Genomic DNA, 17,728 nt, shown 5'->3' with positions numbered 1-17,728 from the left:
AAATACGAATTACGATGTATGACTTTTAAATTACCTGTGACAACAAAAAGAAAAGGTTCGATGTGTGTTGTTAAACTTGCACGTGTTCATGGGACTAAAGAATTATGCCGCGTTTTGAATATTTTTTTTTTTGCAAAACGGATCGCGTTTAATATAAACACATCTCGTTTTTTTTTTCCTGGGAAGGTGTTGATTTGGCTAAGATACGTAATTACTCTTTAAGTTACTAAAAAAAATTAAAACTGAATCGAATTTCACGAGTTGTAATATTGTGTGAAAATATCAGGAATATTCTAAATCACAAATAAAAATGCAGCAATAGCGGGAAAGAAGAAAAAACACGTTCGAAAAATCTCTTCAAAAATGCGTGTTAAAATCGGTACAACGCAAATGATAAAATCGGCACAAACAGAGCACGTAAAAAATAACTATTTTAATGCGCGATTCAAAACTCGCTTGCTGTCAAACCATAGTATTAAAAATATCATAATCTTTTTAAATCACGGGGAAAACGTAATAACTACTAAAACAATAACCAAAATACTTTTATATTTCAGATGAAATTGGAGTAAATAAAGTCCATCAAAATTTTATGTAATTTAAATGCGGGATTTGAAATTAAAACGTCGCAATAGCGTATAAGAAATATCGGTACTTTCAAAACCTTGTAGAAATTTGTAGCAATAATTTCTAAAATAACGATTGAAAAATAATTTGATTTGAGATAAAATCGTTACAAATAAGCCATGTCAAAAAATGGTTATCTAAATGAGCGATTCTTTACTCGCGATTCGTATTAATATCGTGCTAAAATATCGAAGTTTTAAAAACCGGGCGGAAACGTGCAGCAATAACTGTTGAAGAAAGGATCTAAAGTCATTTAGATTTTCCATGAAGTTTGCACAAATAAAGCGTTTCATAACTTTCGAAAATCGCTATTTCAGAAACTACTTGAAAATGGGTAGCAATAACTACCGAAAAGTCATTGGAATCGGCATGTACGAAAAGCGTCAAAAGTGGTAATTAAAATTCGTAAATCGTAATAATGATGTATTAAAAATATTGGGATTTTTAAAACTATGCTGAAATCCGTAGCGTTAACCATCGAAAAACTACATTGATTGAGATTGGGTGCGTCAAAAGCTTAAAAGTGTAAATTTAAATTACCAAATTTTTTTTATGAAATATTTACCCCGACCTGCCCCAATTTAGGGCATACGGGTAAATGTTTATTAAAATCAAGAAAACAAAAAAGTACTTAATACAAAAAAGTAACATTACAGAGTAACATTATGTAAACATTACAGAGTCTGATGGTAACAGCAGTAAAAAAATTAAAATGCTCCGAGAGTAAAGTGGTAAAACAAACAATTATCAAATACAATTAAAAGGAGACGCTAAAATTTGCAAAGCAAGGAAAGGCAATGTAAATAAGCCAATTAAAAAGCACAATGCTTAAAAGTGTAATGTCAAAAGCTTAAAAGTGTAAATTTAAATTACCGAATTTTTTTTATTATTTTTCAAAAACAAATACAGTACAGAACCCGTTATCCGGAAATCAGTAAACCGGAAAACCAAAAAACCGGAACGAAATTCGATAAATTTTCCCGCCATTTTTTTTTTTTTTTAATTTTTTTCCCTCATAAGATTTTAGGATTTTTCTTTCTTTTTTGAAAGATGTTTACCTTACCATCATTTTGGAAATAATCATTAGCCTATTACTTCGCTTTTTCAAGATTATTTCCAAATATTTTTTTTTTAGTTAGGTTTAACAATAAAAAAACGGCTTTTTGTAGCGATTCAGAAAACCGGAAAAATCAGTTATCCGGAATAGCGATGGTCCCGATCGTTCCGGATAATCGGTTCCCTACTGTATTAAATTTTTTTTTCATTTTGTTCAAATTGCGGCCGCGGGCCGCACATCGAGGGTTGGCGGGCCGCATTTGGCCCGCGGGCCGCAGGTTGAGCACCCCTAATGTAAGCTCTCTACAATTTTTTTACATAATTTGCAATTAGTAACAAATATGTTGACACTGTCATTTAACTAAAATTACGAATTTTGAAATTAATATGATTTTGTAAAAGGCAAGTGAAGCTTAAGTGTTCCTTCACTGGTTAGTTTACCCTACATTTGAAAAGGTAATATAAAAATTATTGAAATACATAATTTCTGATTTTAACTAAGATTGCATAAATAAATTCATCATATATATAATAATTATTTTATTGATTTTTAATAATTTAATCATTTATTTCGTATATAACTTGTTATTTGAAAAAGATGTGTTTATTCTGCGATCGATCACAAACTCAAATTTTGTGCCCTGTATTCAATGGAGCGGCTTTTTTGATGAAAAACTTTTTCATTTTAGTAGCACGGTATATAAACCAGGGCGGCATATCTCTGTGCAATTACAGTATATATATAAACACTAAAAAAATTATTTTCTGAAACTGGGAATTTGGTAGCAGTTGAAAGGTATGGTATTAATTATATAAAGGCCAATATTTTGTATGTTCATAAAAAAGCTGCTCAAATATTTATATTTTTTAATTGAATAAATGAGGAATATATTTATTTATAAATAATGAATGAGAACTGTTCTAAAATTTAAAAAAAAAATTAACATTTCATATATTTAAAAATATATATATAATTTGATCAAACATGGCACATATGTTTAAGGAGTAATACAGGGTTGCCACTCAAATCTGGAAATAAAATTCCCTGTGATTTCCCTGTACATATTATACGCAATATATTAAGAGGAAACAACAATTACTATGCTCTTGTGTGAGCTATATTGGGCTAACTATATTTATTAGTTTTAATTGCTGGAAAAACAGCTGAACATGTTTAAATAATGCTATAGTAAATGAAATAGTTTAGTATAGCTGAAATATTATGGTTAAATATCCCGCTTTGTGTGGTCACCATTTTTTAAAAGACAAAAATAAGAAACAAAATTCCCTGTATTTTCTCTGTTGTAAAGAAAAAATCAAAATTCCCTGCATTTTCCCTGTTATTTCAGGCAATTTTTAAATTCCCTGTATTTTCCAGGTTTTTCTTGTTCTCCCTGTGGAGTGGCAACCCTGTAATAGAACACTGTTTAGAATATAATTGCCGATTGTAGATTTGGAGCAACCAAATATAACAAAACTAAAAAACATAAAATGTTATTGATGAAAAAGTAAAAGAATTCTCTTGCCAAAGCACATAAAATTACATATAATGCTATTGTTAATAATGAAAATTAATAGTACTTAATTCTTATGTTTGAGAGTTTGAGAAAATAAATTTCCAACTTTAAAATTTTTAATTCAAATAAGGGACTTACATATTTTTGAAAATCCAAGAAAATTGCAAGAGGTTCAGGTAGAATTGTGAATAGCTGAATCAGTGACTGAAGATAATGCTCTAGAGCTTTTTTCCGTTCACATATAAAAGATTCTGATCTATTGCCAAAGATCTTTTTCGGTGGTAACAAATTTTTATCAACACCATATTCCTTAACCATCTATTTAAAAAATATACATAGAAGTATACAAATGAAAGCACTTGAATTTTGTAAACATATACACAAATATAAATACATAAAAGTAAAGAACAGGAGCTAAAGTTGAAGTATCAGAAAGAAATATCTAGTTGATTTTAACATGTACTGTATTGTGGGCAGTGTGACTAGTTTTATTTTTAAATAATCAAAAGAAAAGAGAATATATATAAAATTTAAAGTACTTTAACAATAATATTTTTTTACATGGCTTGGGGATTGTCCCATTGGCCACAGAAATGCCAGAATTGCTACTCTCTTCTCGTTACCCAGTGGGCACCTATGGCAAAGCCACAACGGGGGAGAGGCGTCGCCCACGTCACACAACCACAAACCCGTTTATAGGGCCGGTCACATTCACACAGAAAAAAAAGGACATAGAACACAGAGAGAGAAAGAAACATCCATGCCCTGAGCAGGATTCAAACCCGCAGTCAGACACGCTAACCACTAGGCCATAACAATAATATAATTATACTAAACGGTTATAATGAAATATATATCCACATTCTTCATTTGGTAACAATAATATACAGTACAGAACCCGTGATCCGTAAATCAGAAAACCAAAAAACCGGAACGAAATTCGATAAATTTTCGCTCCATTTTCAAAAAAAAAATTTTTTCCTCATAAGATTTTAGGATTTTTCTTTCTTTTTTGAAAGATGTTTACCTTACCATCATTTTGGAAATAATCATTAGTGTATTACTTCATCGTTTTTTTTTCTTTTTAAGATTATTTCTAAATTTTTTTTTTAGTTGGGTTTAATAATAAAAAAAACGGCTTTTTGTAGTGATTCAGAAAACCGGAAAAATCAGTTATCCGGAATAGCGATGGTCCCAATCGTTCCGGATAATCGGTTCTCTACTGTATATTACACATAATGAAATATATATTACACATATTGAAAACAAATGAAGAATGTGAAAAGGTTCCCATTTCTATTTTCGATTTTCACGTTAAAATGTTCATTCTCCTCTCAACATTTTTCATTTTCAATCTTAGTTCATTTTCTTATTTTCTCATTCTCTTCTAATCAATTATGCCACATTACCACCCCCTTAAAAGTTAAAACCCAATCATTTTAAGTTAAGAATAACTATCCACTTAAAAGTAAAATATCTTTAACCAATCCTGAATTAAAAAGGGGAGCTCAATGATCCACCCACCTTAAAACCAGTAGGTCAAAAAATATCCTCAACCTTTTCATTGGGATTTTTCTCACAGTATGAGCAAATATATAAATATTGTCATACCAAACAAGTGTTCCAAAAACAGAAGAAGGTCTGAAATACATTATATCTTACATTGATATTTTAAGTTTAAAAAAAGGAAATTAATAATAGAATTAAAAATAAATATCAAATTAAAAGGTTACATATAAATATAAATTAAGTTACTATACAAATTAAGATATTATAACAGAACTATCACTTTTTCGTAAAAGCATATTTGACATTATTGCAATATTTTGGGTTGGGCATGGCATTAATGGGACTAAGAAAGACACTTGTATTTGACTAAAAAATTTTCTGGTATTCCTTATATATATATAATTATTAGTTTAACACCCCCTAACATCTACTACCCATCATTTGATATGAAGCATGGTAATACCTCCTTAAAGATAAACCTCCCACGATGCACAGAAAAAAAGAAAGTAGCAATGCATACTTATAAGGCAGGAGGCCCTATAGTGTTATATTCAAAATTGTTCACCTGTCAAATGTCTGACTAAATATTTTATTTATATGAACACCTCAATGACTAAATTTAGACTCTCTGTAAAAAAAAAAAGTTTAAAAAAAAAAAAAAAAACAGTTGTGTTAAATAGTCTCCAAATTGATTTAGAAGTAAAAAGGAATTTTAGTGGGGAAGAGGAATGGAAACAATTAAGGCATCATATTAGCACCAGATGAAAAGATACCACTGTCTGAAATATTTTACATGAGCAGCAGCCTTTTCTCTCCTTTCTTTGCAAAGATAAAGGAAGGTGACGGGAGAATTTTTATTATTTAGTAATAAAAAAGTTTAACAATATTTTTAAAAACACAACTTAATTGCAACAAAGACACATAGAGAACTAAACTACATAACACATAAAACCTAAAAATAAACATTTACGAATCACATGACTTTGTGCTACCATCTATATTCATTTCAAGAACTATTTCTTACAGAAATAGCTATATTTTAAATGAAACATTTTTAGAACATTTTCCTAACATCAATTATTTTTATAGATATTTTTGCAAGAAAGCTATGGTATCTAAAAATGTAAAAAATTTTGCATTAATGTTTATTTAACAGATTTCCATTAGTATTTAAAAGTGGAAAAGTTATATGAGAAAATTTAATATTTTTTCATTTGGCTCTATTCAAACTAAAATTTACATAAATAATTTTTGAAAATTTAACTTTGAAAAAGATTATTTTTGTTTAAAAAAAATAATTAAAAAAAAAAACATGCTTGTTTTTTCCAAAAAAAAAATGAAATATTTGGTTTACAATGTGATTTAACCACATTGTTTAAACCAGGCAACCCTGATGAAATATTTTCAAAACTAGTTTAGATTTTATTTCAAAATTAGTGCCTTAGTTTGTAATAAATTTGAAAAATGAAGTTTTTATAACAATTTGATAAATAACTTTAAAAAGAGTGTATACTAAAGTACACCACAGTCATGTCTGATCTTCAGATATATTTTACTTTATATTTTTATTTCTTGTACTAAAAAATCACTTTTGTTATCTTATTTACAAATGATGAGATAAAAGCAGATTTTGAACATTCAAACTTTAAAATCTCATTAATATATGAATTTAAATAAGAAGATAAAAGATTACAAACTAGGGTATTTTTGTGAGTTCAAATAATATTTTTATGCATAAAATGAAGGTCATTATTTATTTATTTTTATTTTAATTTAGTCACTTATTCATTTTTAAAATTCTATAAGACTTTAAAAATTTGAAAAATCATATTTTTTTTTTAAATGAAACTAAAAATATCTATTTACAATGATAGTGTTGTTAAAACAAAAAAAGTTTTGAAAAAAATTAAAATTTTCAAATTTGGAATGATTTATAAGATAAAAACATCTTTATTTAATAAATTAAAGTAAATATTCCATCAAATAAAATATATATACATTTAAAAAGAACACTGCAGTCCTTATTTTGATAGTAAATTGCAGTTTTTCTCCTTTTTTATTTTGTTTAAATGTATTACATGTGTGCCCTTGTGTTTGATGTTCTATTCCTGTACACACTGACAAGTATGTTTGTGCTCGAATTATTAACTTTATTTTGTAGGTACTAATGTTGTAAAATGAACAACAATCAACACATGACACAAATTATTACAACATAATCAAAAAAATATAATACCTTAAAAGTATAAAATAAGAAAAATGACAAGAACATTTCACAACCATTTACGAATTCATTATAATAATTTAAATTAATATTACAATATTATAATTTGAATAGATTTCAACACTAATTTTAAAATACCAGTTAAATATTTATAAAGAAATATTCAAATAAAATAACTAAACTGCAAATAATTGCATATAAATAATAACTTTCCTAATTGTTTATAAGTATAATAGATCAAAATTAACTTAATGTACCATACCTTCTCATGAAGTTCAACAAACTGTTTATATCTTCGAGAAACATGCCACTTGCAATGGGATACTTTGACATCAATAATGTAACTCTGAAAATATAACCATTTAACTCATTTATAATACAACATATGAACATTTATTCAAATTTTGTGCACAGTAATAGATCCTTTATTATAAAAATATCTTCAGTACACAAGATGTATGTTCAGAAATCAACATATTTAATATACATTTCAAGAATCTATATGATATTTTTTTTTTTAAATTTTAAAAAGTATAGACGTTTGGCGTTGCAAATTAATAAGAAGGAAAAATATATTGAACATTAAAAAAAATATCAAGATTAAAAATAACAAGGCATGATTGTTTGTAGAATGAAATTGAGTGAATAGTTTAGTCAAGCTCTAAAACCGGTTTCATTAATTTTTATCCCGCTTCTCTTAATCAAAATTCATTAGAATTTAATAATACTTACCATATATTCCACTGTTTAAGTAAACTTGAAATCCTCAAAATTTTACGAAAATCATGGGGTTGCATACTATCATACACTATTAATAAAGTGGGGTATTCCTTAATCATGAAATATCGATACATTATAAACAATGAGATAGATAGGAATAACCCTGTATTAATTTATCTCCTTTAAATCTTTTATTTAATTAGTTATATGGAAAAAGTTCTGCATTTTTCTCATATTTTCTTTACAAATAAAGGTTTTTTTTTCTTTAACAATGTCTAAAATTATGTTCAAAAAAAAATTAAGAAAAAGATATGTTTCTTTATTCACAAATATTTCTAAAAATATAAAACAAGGAAAACTTTTAAAACATACCCTAAAGATACAAATTTAAAGATTCCAGAACATCATCTGCATCAGGTTAAATAACACTAGCAAGCAGGTGGTAAGATAAACCTGATTAAGTGGCCGTGCCACAGTTACATCTTTATTAACATCTTTATTTACAGCTACACCTCAAGGTATTTTTATTTGAGGGTAAATGAGTCATATTCAGAAAGAACAAGGCGAAATATTTTCCTTGAAGAAATTTTATAATTTATTTTACTAATTTTTTTCCGCAGTCGAGTTATACACACGGCATACCAAAATATTGGCTTTCTCACAACAAAAAATATGGGTAAACTTATAAAACCAGCATAAACGGTTTGTTTTTCCTCACTTAAATATCAATTTGCATCTTCTAATACATAGGGAAAAGCAGGGTAAGACAGGGAAGATAAGATTTGAAAGCCTATTGGAACAAAACTGTTTGACCTAGAAACTGTCAATTTAATCAAGATATTCATTGCATAGTTGTGTACAATATATTATTCCTGAAAAGTCATATATGAACTCCTTTTTTTAAAAAGATATTTTTCAATAAAAAGCCAAATCACTCAGAGTTATCCCACTAGTAAGGTAAGACCAAGAACACAAATAAACTCTATGGGAATTTTAGAAACACTAGAATTTCATTGTAAAAATAGCAGACATTTCTATTTTTCCAGGTTCCTATCCTCCAACTGGCAAGGTTACATTTCATCCCATCACTGGGTTGATAAAATTTAAAAAAATTTTATAGGAAGGGATATTTTGCACTGTTACCCCTTAAAATGCCAACTACATTTCCTAAGATACTTAAAGATTTTTGAATTAGCAAATTTTTTTTTAAAAAAGTGGTTTGGGAGTTAGCATTTTGGGTTGGTCACTTACATGATTTTCTTTTTAATTTCTTGTGAGATATTTCCCAGAAGTAGGGCAGGAAAAAAAACCCGGGGTTTATTTTGAAAAATCCCTACCCAGGCTGGTATTTTTGGGGGATTTTTAGATTTAATTTTATATATATATATATATATATATATATATATATATATATATATATATATATATATATATCATAGTATATTATTTGTATACATTTTTATTACATAGTATATAATTTTATTACTAAATATGTAATAGCACACAGTGTTAATATTGAAAGATTACTTAAACATAAATTTTATTTTAAAAAGCTTAAACAAATAAAATTATTACACTGCTTCAATTCATTTTTCATTACATGAGATATAGCCAAACTGAGATATAGCAAAAACCATTTCAATTAATTAATTTAATTTTATATAAATTCTGTACTATAGATATTTTAAAATATGGTTTGGTGATAACTGAAAGACAGTCCTATTAAAAAAAACACCTAATATACTTTCCAACCCAGTAGCTGTTCTTTTTTCCTTTTTTACAATTTAAGTTTGATGATTATCAGTATACAAAAAATGAGATGACCTTTAATTGTTACTATCAGTCACACAAAACTTTTAATTCAAAAAGCAACACAGAACTTCCAACTAGTTAATGAGAATCGTCCACATGAAAAAATTATTGAAAAGAGCTATAATCAAGCGCTTACTCCTTTCCACTCTATAGCTAATATGCTGAATCTAAAATACAATAGAAAAAGACTTTCTAAATATGTGAGAAAAGGATTGGGTTTCTAAGAAAAATGCTGAATGGCTAATTCCAGTTCTGTGTTTCAGAATAAAAGATCAAGTGTGTAACCACACCCATTATTTAATAAAAGTGTGGCGGAAAATATAAAAGAATTTGTCCATTTTATGGTGCAGTTAGCTGACTGTCCAGCAAGCTCAGCAGCTACTGAATGCAGGTTTTCTACATGTGGACTTGTTTGATCCAAACTGAGAAACAGTTTGGGTCCTGAAACAGCTTGTTTAAGTTTAAAGACATTTAACAAATCAAGCAGAACCAGAAGACACTATTATGGAGCTTTGAACTAAATGTGGCATTTATTATATTTTTACTTTGCTGATATATCATTAATTAATGTTAATTACAGAATTTGCTTATAAAAATAATATTATATGTGATATTATTAAAATTAAAATATTTTGGTAAAATACATAAAGTGTTCCATTTCTGCTATGTTAAAATATTTATGATTCTTCAAAATATCATATTCCATAAAATAAAAATTTTAAAAATGTATTAAAAATTTTTTGCTCAACTTTTTAGCATGTAATCACTATTATTTGCGTAAAAATTATAAAATAACTTGAGAAAAATATTTAAAAATTTGTAAAATTATAATAATAACTGGCTCTAATAATAAAAGGGGAAAAAAAGGTTGGAAAACCAACTCTTTTTCTGTAATTTCTTTAAAAAAAAATATTTGGAATTTTCGGCAGGTGGGTGGGTAGACAGCAATGCCCAGAAGTTACCAAACATGGAAATTTTCCCCACAGAAAATATGAATTAATTTTCCGAACCCTTAACTCAAGGGCAAAGGAAATTTAGATACATATTATCTTGATAAACATTAAACAATGATATACTATATTGAGATATTATCAAGGGTGCCTTGCAGTTATAATCCATCAAAAATTGGCACTTGGCCTTGCCGTCGTTATGATAATCATCCCTTGAGTGAAATTATATGTGTTTTGAACATCAAAAATGTAAGCAATCTCTTTACGTTTGAAAGAAGTCATAATTTTTAATCCATTATTCAAGTAAACAAAACATTTCAGAACGAACTAAGAAAATTATTTATGGGATGCACAGATGTCAGTCTGAAGAAAAATAAATAAATACTTCCCTTATAGTAACAGTCAATTAACAGGAAAAGAGTTTTCCAGTTTTAAAACGTTGATGGATTATTTATAGAAAATTGTTCCGTACATACTTTAGCATATCATAATACTGCATGTACGAATACAAATTTTAGAACCATACTAAAAATCAGTGTACAAAAGTTGATTCTTACTGTAAAACCATCTTTTTGTTCTGTTTGTGATATTTCACAAATATCGAAGGCTTTCTCCCAAATAACAGTCATTAAAGCAATTACATTTGAAAGAATAATTCAAGATTCAAAACAGAAACAAAAATATTTATTTAGACAGAAACAGAGGAGTGACAAGCCAAATGTCATACGCTTACAGCTCAATATGTATTTAGTGAATGCATACAGCACAGAGGGCGTTAAGGGTAAGAATGAACAATGGACAGGGTTTGTGATGACGTTGACCATATCCCCTCCCTCTCAGCGTTTCAAACATTATTTAGAGATTTAGAGGACCGGGGTACCCTTGTTGTTAAGGCATTAGGACCGTGTCCAAGAGCTCGTGAGTTCGATCCCCACCTGCAGTGGACTCCTCGTGTAGTAAATGGTGACTGATGCAAGTTAAATCTATCAGCTCACAAAGTCCTCCATGTTCCCATAACAAATCATACCTCTGGAGGTACTGATCCAGGAGTTTCCTTGTCTTCTGGATTTTGTTCAAAGTTACAAGGCTACGAAGTTGGACATTAGTAGTCTTAAACCCAAAATTGGGTCAACTGTTCAACAACGTTTATAAAATAAAATAAAATGAAACATTGTTTAAAGCTAAATCCATAATATAGCGTTTCCCATTAAACCTTAAGTGATGTAAATTTCACGACAAATTTTTATAACTAAGTAGTTAATTTAATTACATAGAAGAGTTAGTTAGGATAGAAAATAATCGATTTGATGCAATTGTATCATTGATTTTTAATTTAAGAGCAATTAAATTCGGAAAAAAGGATTGCTTATTAGTTTCGGTTTCGAATGATTGTTTCGACTTTTTACAGAATTACGATTTCTCCATAAATTATCATTCGATTAAATAATATTTGATTAAAAGTTATTGGCGAATCATTATTGTTCTTAATACTTTTTATCGTAAATTAAAATACGCATTTCATTTGTTTAGTTTGGAATTTATTTAACTTTTGAGAAATTTTTTATCTATCTGAAATAAAAATAAATTTTTTAATACAAAAATTATAATGAGAAGCTTTTCAACCGTATCTTATACTAAACGAAGTAGTCGCAATGCACTTGAAATAAGACTTGCATTGACTGAAGTATTTCTTTAATGAATATTACAGCACTCGACTCGCACCTACCACAGTGCTAACGAAAAATATCCTCGGTGGTAGACGGATCATGAGTAGAAGTTTCTTTGCCTTCAAGCTAACCATGGGAACTTTACATGATTTTCATCTCCATGTAACACAAATACGGGCTAGTTCCATCAATATGAAATAACAGTCGACGTATTTCAAGTGCTTAAAAAAAGTCTGCCAAACGTGAATGTAAAGAAAAAAATATGGTTTTCAACTAAAAAAAATGGAACAATAAAGATGAGAAACAAAACTAGAAAAATCACAGAAGAGCCAAGAAGGAAAAAAGACGGAAAAAAATCACAGTATGCGAGAGCCTCTCAGTTGTTCCGAGCCCATCTGACCATCTTGCGTTGCTGTTGTTGTAGTTCATTTACGTCGCACTAGAGCTGCACAATGGGCTATTGGCGACGGTCTGGGAAACATCCCTGAGGATGATCCGAAGACATGCCATCACGATTTTGATCCTCTGCACAGGGGATGGCAGAGGATTAATTGAAAACTCTATCAAAGTCCCATTTTCTCAACATTCCGCTTTAATCCTTTGAAGTTCTTCGAAGTGCAACGACATCAAAAGTTTGGTTTATTGCTCAATTAATAAAGATGATTGTTAACATGAACAATGCTTTTGAGCTGAAAACATAATTCATTATTATTCCAAAAGATTTTGTAATCATTTGCGAGTTTAGTAGTGTATCGTCATCAATCATAATTAAAAATTACAATATCATTGCAAATTACAATGCAATAGCATGGTTGGTAGGTTATTGGACAATTGTCAAGGGGTCGTGAGATCGATCCCCGCCAGCCGAAGACTCCTTATTATGGTGAATGGTGACTATCATGTTAAGTCCGTGGGGTCACAAAGTCCTCCATATTCCCATAACAAATCATTCCTCTGGGAGTACTCTATTGGAGATTGATCGTTCTATTTTTCAGGTCTAAATTACGATCTGAAAATGAAAGAATGGACGTATGATTGAGTCCACCCTTTAAAAGGTCTATGACTTGTGTATGGCTGAAGGCGCAAAAATATACATACATTATGAGAACATTAAATTTCACAAACATTATTTTAATTTAAACCAAATACTATGGTAAACTTTTCATTATCAAAATATAAATATCATAACCATATCAGTATATTTTCAAATTTCACCATTGTATCAAAATTATTTGAAATATTTAGAAAAAAATCTTGATAAGGTTTTATCTATTGGCGATCACAACGCTCGAATATGCCATCAGGGGAGAGACCGATTTTATGCCTTTGGCGCCTTCTCCCTTCCTTCTCCTCCTCTTTTCAGTTGTATAAGAATGTACTGCGATATTTTTCCTTTTCTTAATATTTTTTCCTTTTATTTAATAAAATTATTTTTTAAAATTTCTATCATGCTTCTCTTTAGAACTATGTTTAATGTAGTTTTCAGTTTCATACAGATTTCTAACTTAAAAGATTTTAATCTATATGAAAATAGAGAGAAACTAACGTACTTCCTTCCTCTATGACTCTCCACACGCTAATGGGGAAAGCATGTAAAGTGTTGCAATAGGTAGAGAGTTCTGCCCTACGCCACCTGCAGACCATTTCGATCTCCAATCATGGAAAAAAAATAATTAAGCAAAAACACTAGGTCAAATATTGTCATTTTCTTCACCTAGGCTCCGAGCAAAAATCAAACACCTTCTTCTTTAGAAAATATTTTAAAAATTTATTGCTTTATTTTGAGATCTGCAAAAAAAGATCGTCCCGCTGTGAACCGATCGTTAAGACATGGTTCCCAGCAGATCACCGAAGTCAAGCATCACTGGTCACGGCCAGTGTGCGGGTGGGTAACCATTTGGATCAGTTTGCGTAGGGACCGACGAGGGTGAGCGGTATTGATCCTCGTTAAACTGTTCTACCGTAAAGTGCTCGACTTCACGTGCAGGTCGTCGGGCTATATATATATATATATGTAATAACGGTGTAACCACACCGTTATTTTTTAGTTAATTAGTAGTCAAAGCAGCATGATTAACGAGTCCATATTGTGCATATTCTTCTTATTTAGTAGCGATGGTGAAAACATACATCTTAGCCCCCTCCCGCTGGAGATGGGGTGAGACCCATGTCCCGTCTAAGCTGACGGACTTTATTTAAGCATGATAAACAACAAAAAGCACACGCAAAAACATTGCTCCTGCATTTTATAGGATGATTAAAAGTTGTGAAGAGGTCAGTCATTATTGCCTTTTTCTGTATTCCTACGCCTCATCAATTTATTTATTACTCATAGCAAATCGTTTAATCTTTCCTTATATGGAAGTGAAAGATCTTAAAATAACTTCTCTTTTGAAGTATAAATCTAATTATTATTCATTGGCATGTTTTTAGCCTTGAAGTCTCAAAATAGAATTTCTACCCTTACCTTTTACTAAAGATATTTTATGAAAACGAATGAAGTTTTAATGCTTTTATTAATACAAAAGTATTTAAATTTTGTATGCAGTAGTCTATGACCTAGAAAGGTTTTTGAAGGCAGTGTTTTCTAAATTTTTTATTCACGAAAAACATCATTAAAAAACAGATTTAAGCGCTTTCAAAGTGAGACTCTTACGCTAAACCTTTTTCTTTTTTTACTTCTAACGGCTCCGAGTCAAATATATCATTTTGCGATAATGAAAATTTCAAAATAAAATTAAAAATAATTATAATAGAATGGTTAAAATCCTCTTCTTAAAAAAAAATGGAAATCATTACTAAAGTATATAATCGATCTCAATAAATTGGGGAAAATCTAAGGCGGTTCTGAAAGATTCCTTTACTTAGAAGTTTCGTTAATGTTTTGCTCAAGGACTCAGAAAAGTCATTGTTCTGTTGATGGTGAGATTTTTCGAAAGAACCAAAAAATTGCTGCTGAGTTTTAGCAATTACCAAACCAACTAATTGTTAAATTTTTATAACCAAATAATACGTCTGAGCTTTATCCAAACACCATTTTTAGTCTTTTATAAGTTTTTGTAACTCAGACTATATCTGTTCTGTCAGCAGGGAGGTCTTTCTCAAGAGTAAAAGTTATAAATAAGTATCTGAGATGTAGGGTAAACTAACCAGTGAAGGAACACTTAACCTTTCACAAAATCATATTAATTTCAAAATTCGTAATTTTAGTTAAATGACAGTGTCAACATATTTGTTACTAATTGCAAATTATGTAAAAAAATTGTAGAGAACTTACATAATATTGTTTTAAAGTTTTGGAGATTCAAATAACAAGTAGTAAGAAGACCCAGTGAAGGAACAGCTCTTACCAGTGAATGAACATCCAGTGAAGGAACACTTAATTTTGGTTATTTTTAATGCTCTTTATGAGTATATAAGCCATACAAATATTTAAAAACAAGCCTATTCTTGAAATTATAACATATAAATACTTGGAAAATGTTAACTTTTTTTTGTAATCATGAATTGAAAATTATAGTGTCAACATATTAATACATACTGTTCATTCATTGGGAAATCTATGTCCAATAAAGGAAAATGCCTGTTCCCTCTCTGGTTAGTAGTTGTTTTTCGTATTTTTAACATACTTTTGATGCGGAACATCAGGTACAAGAAAATTAAAGTTTATCTTTAATTTCATTAACTTAGAAAAAAAAACAGTAAAGGAACACTTGTTCCTTCACTGGTTTTTCATCGTTTGGTGATCCAGTGAATAAACAGCCCTTATCTCAGTACTTTATTGCGCTATGATGCTTTAAAAAAAATAAAACGTAACTTCAATAACTATATTTTGAATTCTCCTTTTCACAGTGAGACAAATAAAACTATTACATGCAATTAATTCCACTTCAAACATATACATACAAACACTCACCTTATAATTTTTTCGAAGAAACAAGGTGTTGCAGAGATAATAACAAATTCAAAATTTTTTCCTGAAAAGTCTATTTGACCAGGTAATCCAAAACATTGCTATATGACTTCCTATTGTTTAGCAGTAAGCTGTTGTTACCAATCAATCTAAAGAAAAACTTTCAAATTCTTATTTTTAATCAATATATATGAAATGTTCCTTCACTGGGTAGTGTTCATTCACTAGTTGGTTTACCCTACTCTAATTGAGAAAAATTTACATTTAACAAAAATTTAAGTTCATAAGAATCTACTTGCAATTTTGTCAATTAAATTGCTGAAAGGTTACATTTTGAAAATGGTATAAATGATTTTGTCTATAGACATTTATAGCAAGATGGCATTTTCGTAGTAGAAGAAATTGATTATTCATTCACAAAATAATGAAAAATTGACATTTTTAGAGAGTAATAATTTTTTAAGCTGTGTCTGAACACTGATATATACGTTTTTACTAAAAACTTGAATAATACACTAGTAGTTATTTTTTTTATATATTTTATTGACAGCAAAAACACTTGCAATTAACAACAGAATTAATTTTAAGTTAATAGTTTCCTTATACTTCAGGATAATTTTTTACTGACACATATAATTAATTTTTACGAATAATGTATATATTTTTTTTATCCTATATAAAATGTGAGGGAAAACGTATTTAAATGGATGTTCGGAAGGACTGTTCATAACAATTTTTCATCGATTGTTAAAGTTATAAACTGAAAAGAGTGCAAAGAAAAAAAATACGCCTTCCCTGTTTTCTTATAATATACAGTATTCCCGAAAACTTACATCTCGATTTTGTTCCACTAAACTTGTAGAATTCTGTAAGATCTTAAGTAGATTTTTTACCTTTCTATAAAAGAAAAGCTCTCAAGATTGAATGCGACCAGTATAATTAGGAAGAGTCACTTCGTTGTTGTTGTTGTTAATTTACGTCGCACTAGAGCTGCACAATGGGCTATTGGCGACGGTCTGGGAAACATCCCGGAGGATGATCCGAAGAGATGCCATCCCAATTTTGATCCTCTGCGGAGGGGATGGCACCCCCGCTTCGGTAGCCCGCCGACCTGCGCGCGAAGTCGAGCACTTTACGGTAGCACAGTTTAACGAGAACCAATACCGCACACCCTCGGTCCCTACGCAGGCTGATCCAAGTGGTCACCCACCCGCACACTGACTGTAGCTAGTGATGCTTGACTTCGGTGATCTGCTGGGAACCGTGTCTTAACGATCAGTCCACTGCGGGACAGAGTCACTTCGTAAAAGTTTAATGTTTTAATTAATATAATTAAGGTGGCCAGCGAGCGAACTAAAAATCTTGGTAGCGAAATTTTGAAAAGGACGTTCAAAAATTTACCTCCAATTATTTTAAAGAAAAAAAAATTTAGTTAGAGGATCTCTGAGAGAGATGTTTATAACAACATATTTAAATGAAAAAATAAAGCATAACCTGCTACTTAATGCTCTAACTCCTTTTTTTTTAATTTTAAATAAACTTACCCTTGTTCCGCATACATTTTTTAAAATACCAATATTTTAACTTATTTTTTATTTGATTCAATTATATTTCATAAGAAAATAGATATTTTTGATTATTGTGTAATAAACATGTAGTCAGTATTCTCTATAGATGGCGCATTGAATTGTTTTGCCTTAATTTAGGTTAGCAAGCATTCTAGCAGCAATATC

The 17,728-nt window shown here is 29.5% G+C and overlaps 1 protein-coding gene across 3 annotated transcripts in view; it reads right to left on the bottom strand.

Annotated features, from left to right (window-relative positions):
- The window catches only part of LOC107449681 (uncharacterized), a 42,084-nt gene extending 30,949 nt beyond the window's left edge, over positions 1-11,135 (bottom strand). The window contains exons 1-3 of one of the 3 annotated variants that reach the window (XM_016065287.5): positions 10,973-11,135; positions 7,196-7,279; positions 3,339-3,518 (exon numbers count right to left, since the gene is read on the bottom strand). In XM_016065287.5, coding sequence (XP_015920773.1) covers positions 3,339-3,518; positions 7,196-7,279; positions 10,973-11,044 — 336 coding nt within the window. In that variant the 5' untranslated portion in view covers positions 11,045-11,135. The remainder of the gene's footprint in view (positions 1-3,338; positions 3,519-7,195; positions 7,280-10,972) is intronic. The other 2 variants (XM_043041834.3, XM_016065288.4) reach the window with 2 other exon arrangements.
- Between the last annotated feature and the right edge of the window lie 6,593 nt (positions 11,136-17,728).

The sequence above is a fragment of the Parasteatoda tepidariorum genome, chromosome 12 (assembly GCF_982258835.1).
Source record: "Parasteatoda tepidariorum strain Cologne lab strain chromosome 12, Ptep-v5.0, whole genome shotgun sequence".
In the NCBI taxonomy this organism is placed as follows: Eukaryota; Metazoa; Arthropoda; class Arachnida; order Araneae; family Theridiidae; genus Parasteatoda; species Parasteatoda tepidariorum.
The sequence above is the reverse complement of the archived record's forward strand: the minus strand, read 5'-3'. Positions and strand labels throughout refer to the sequence as shown.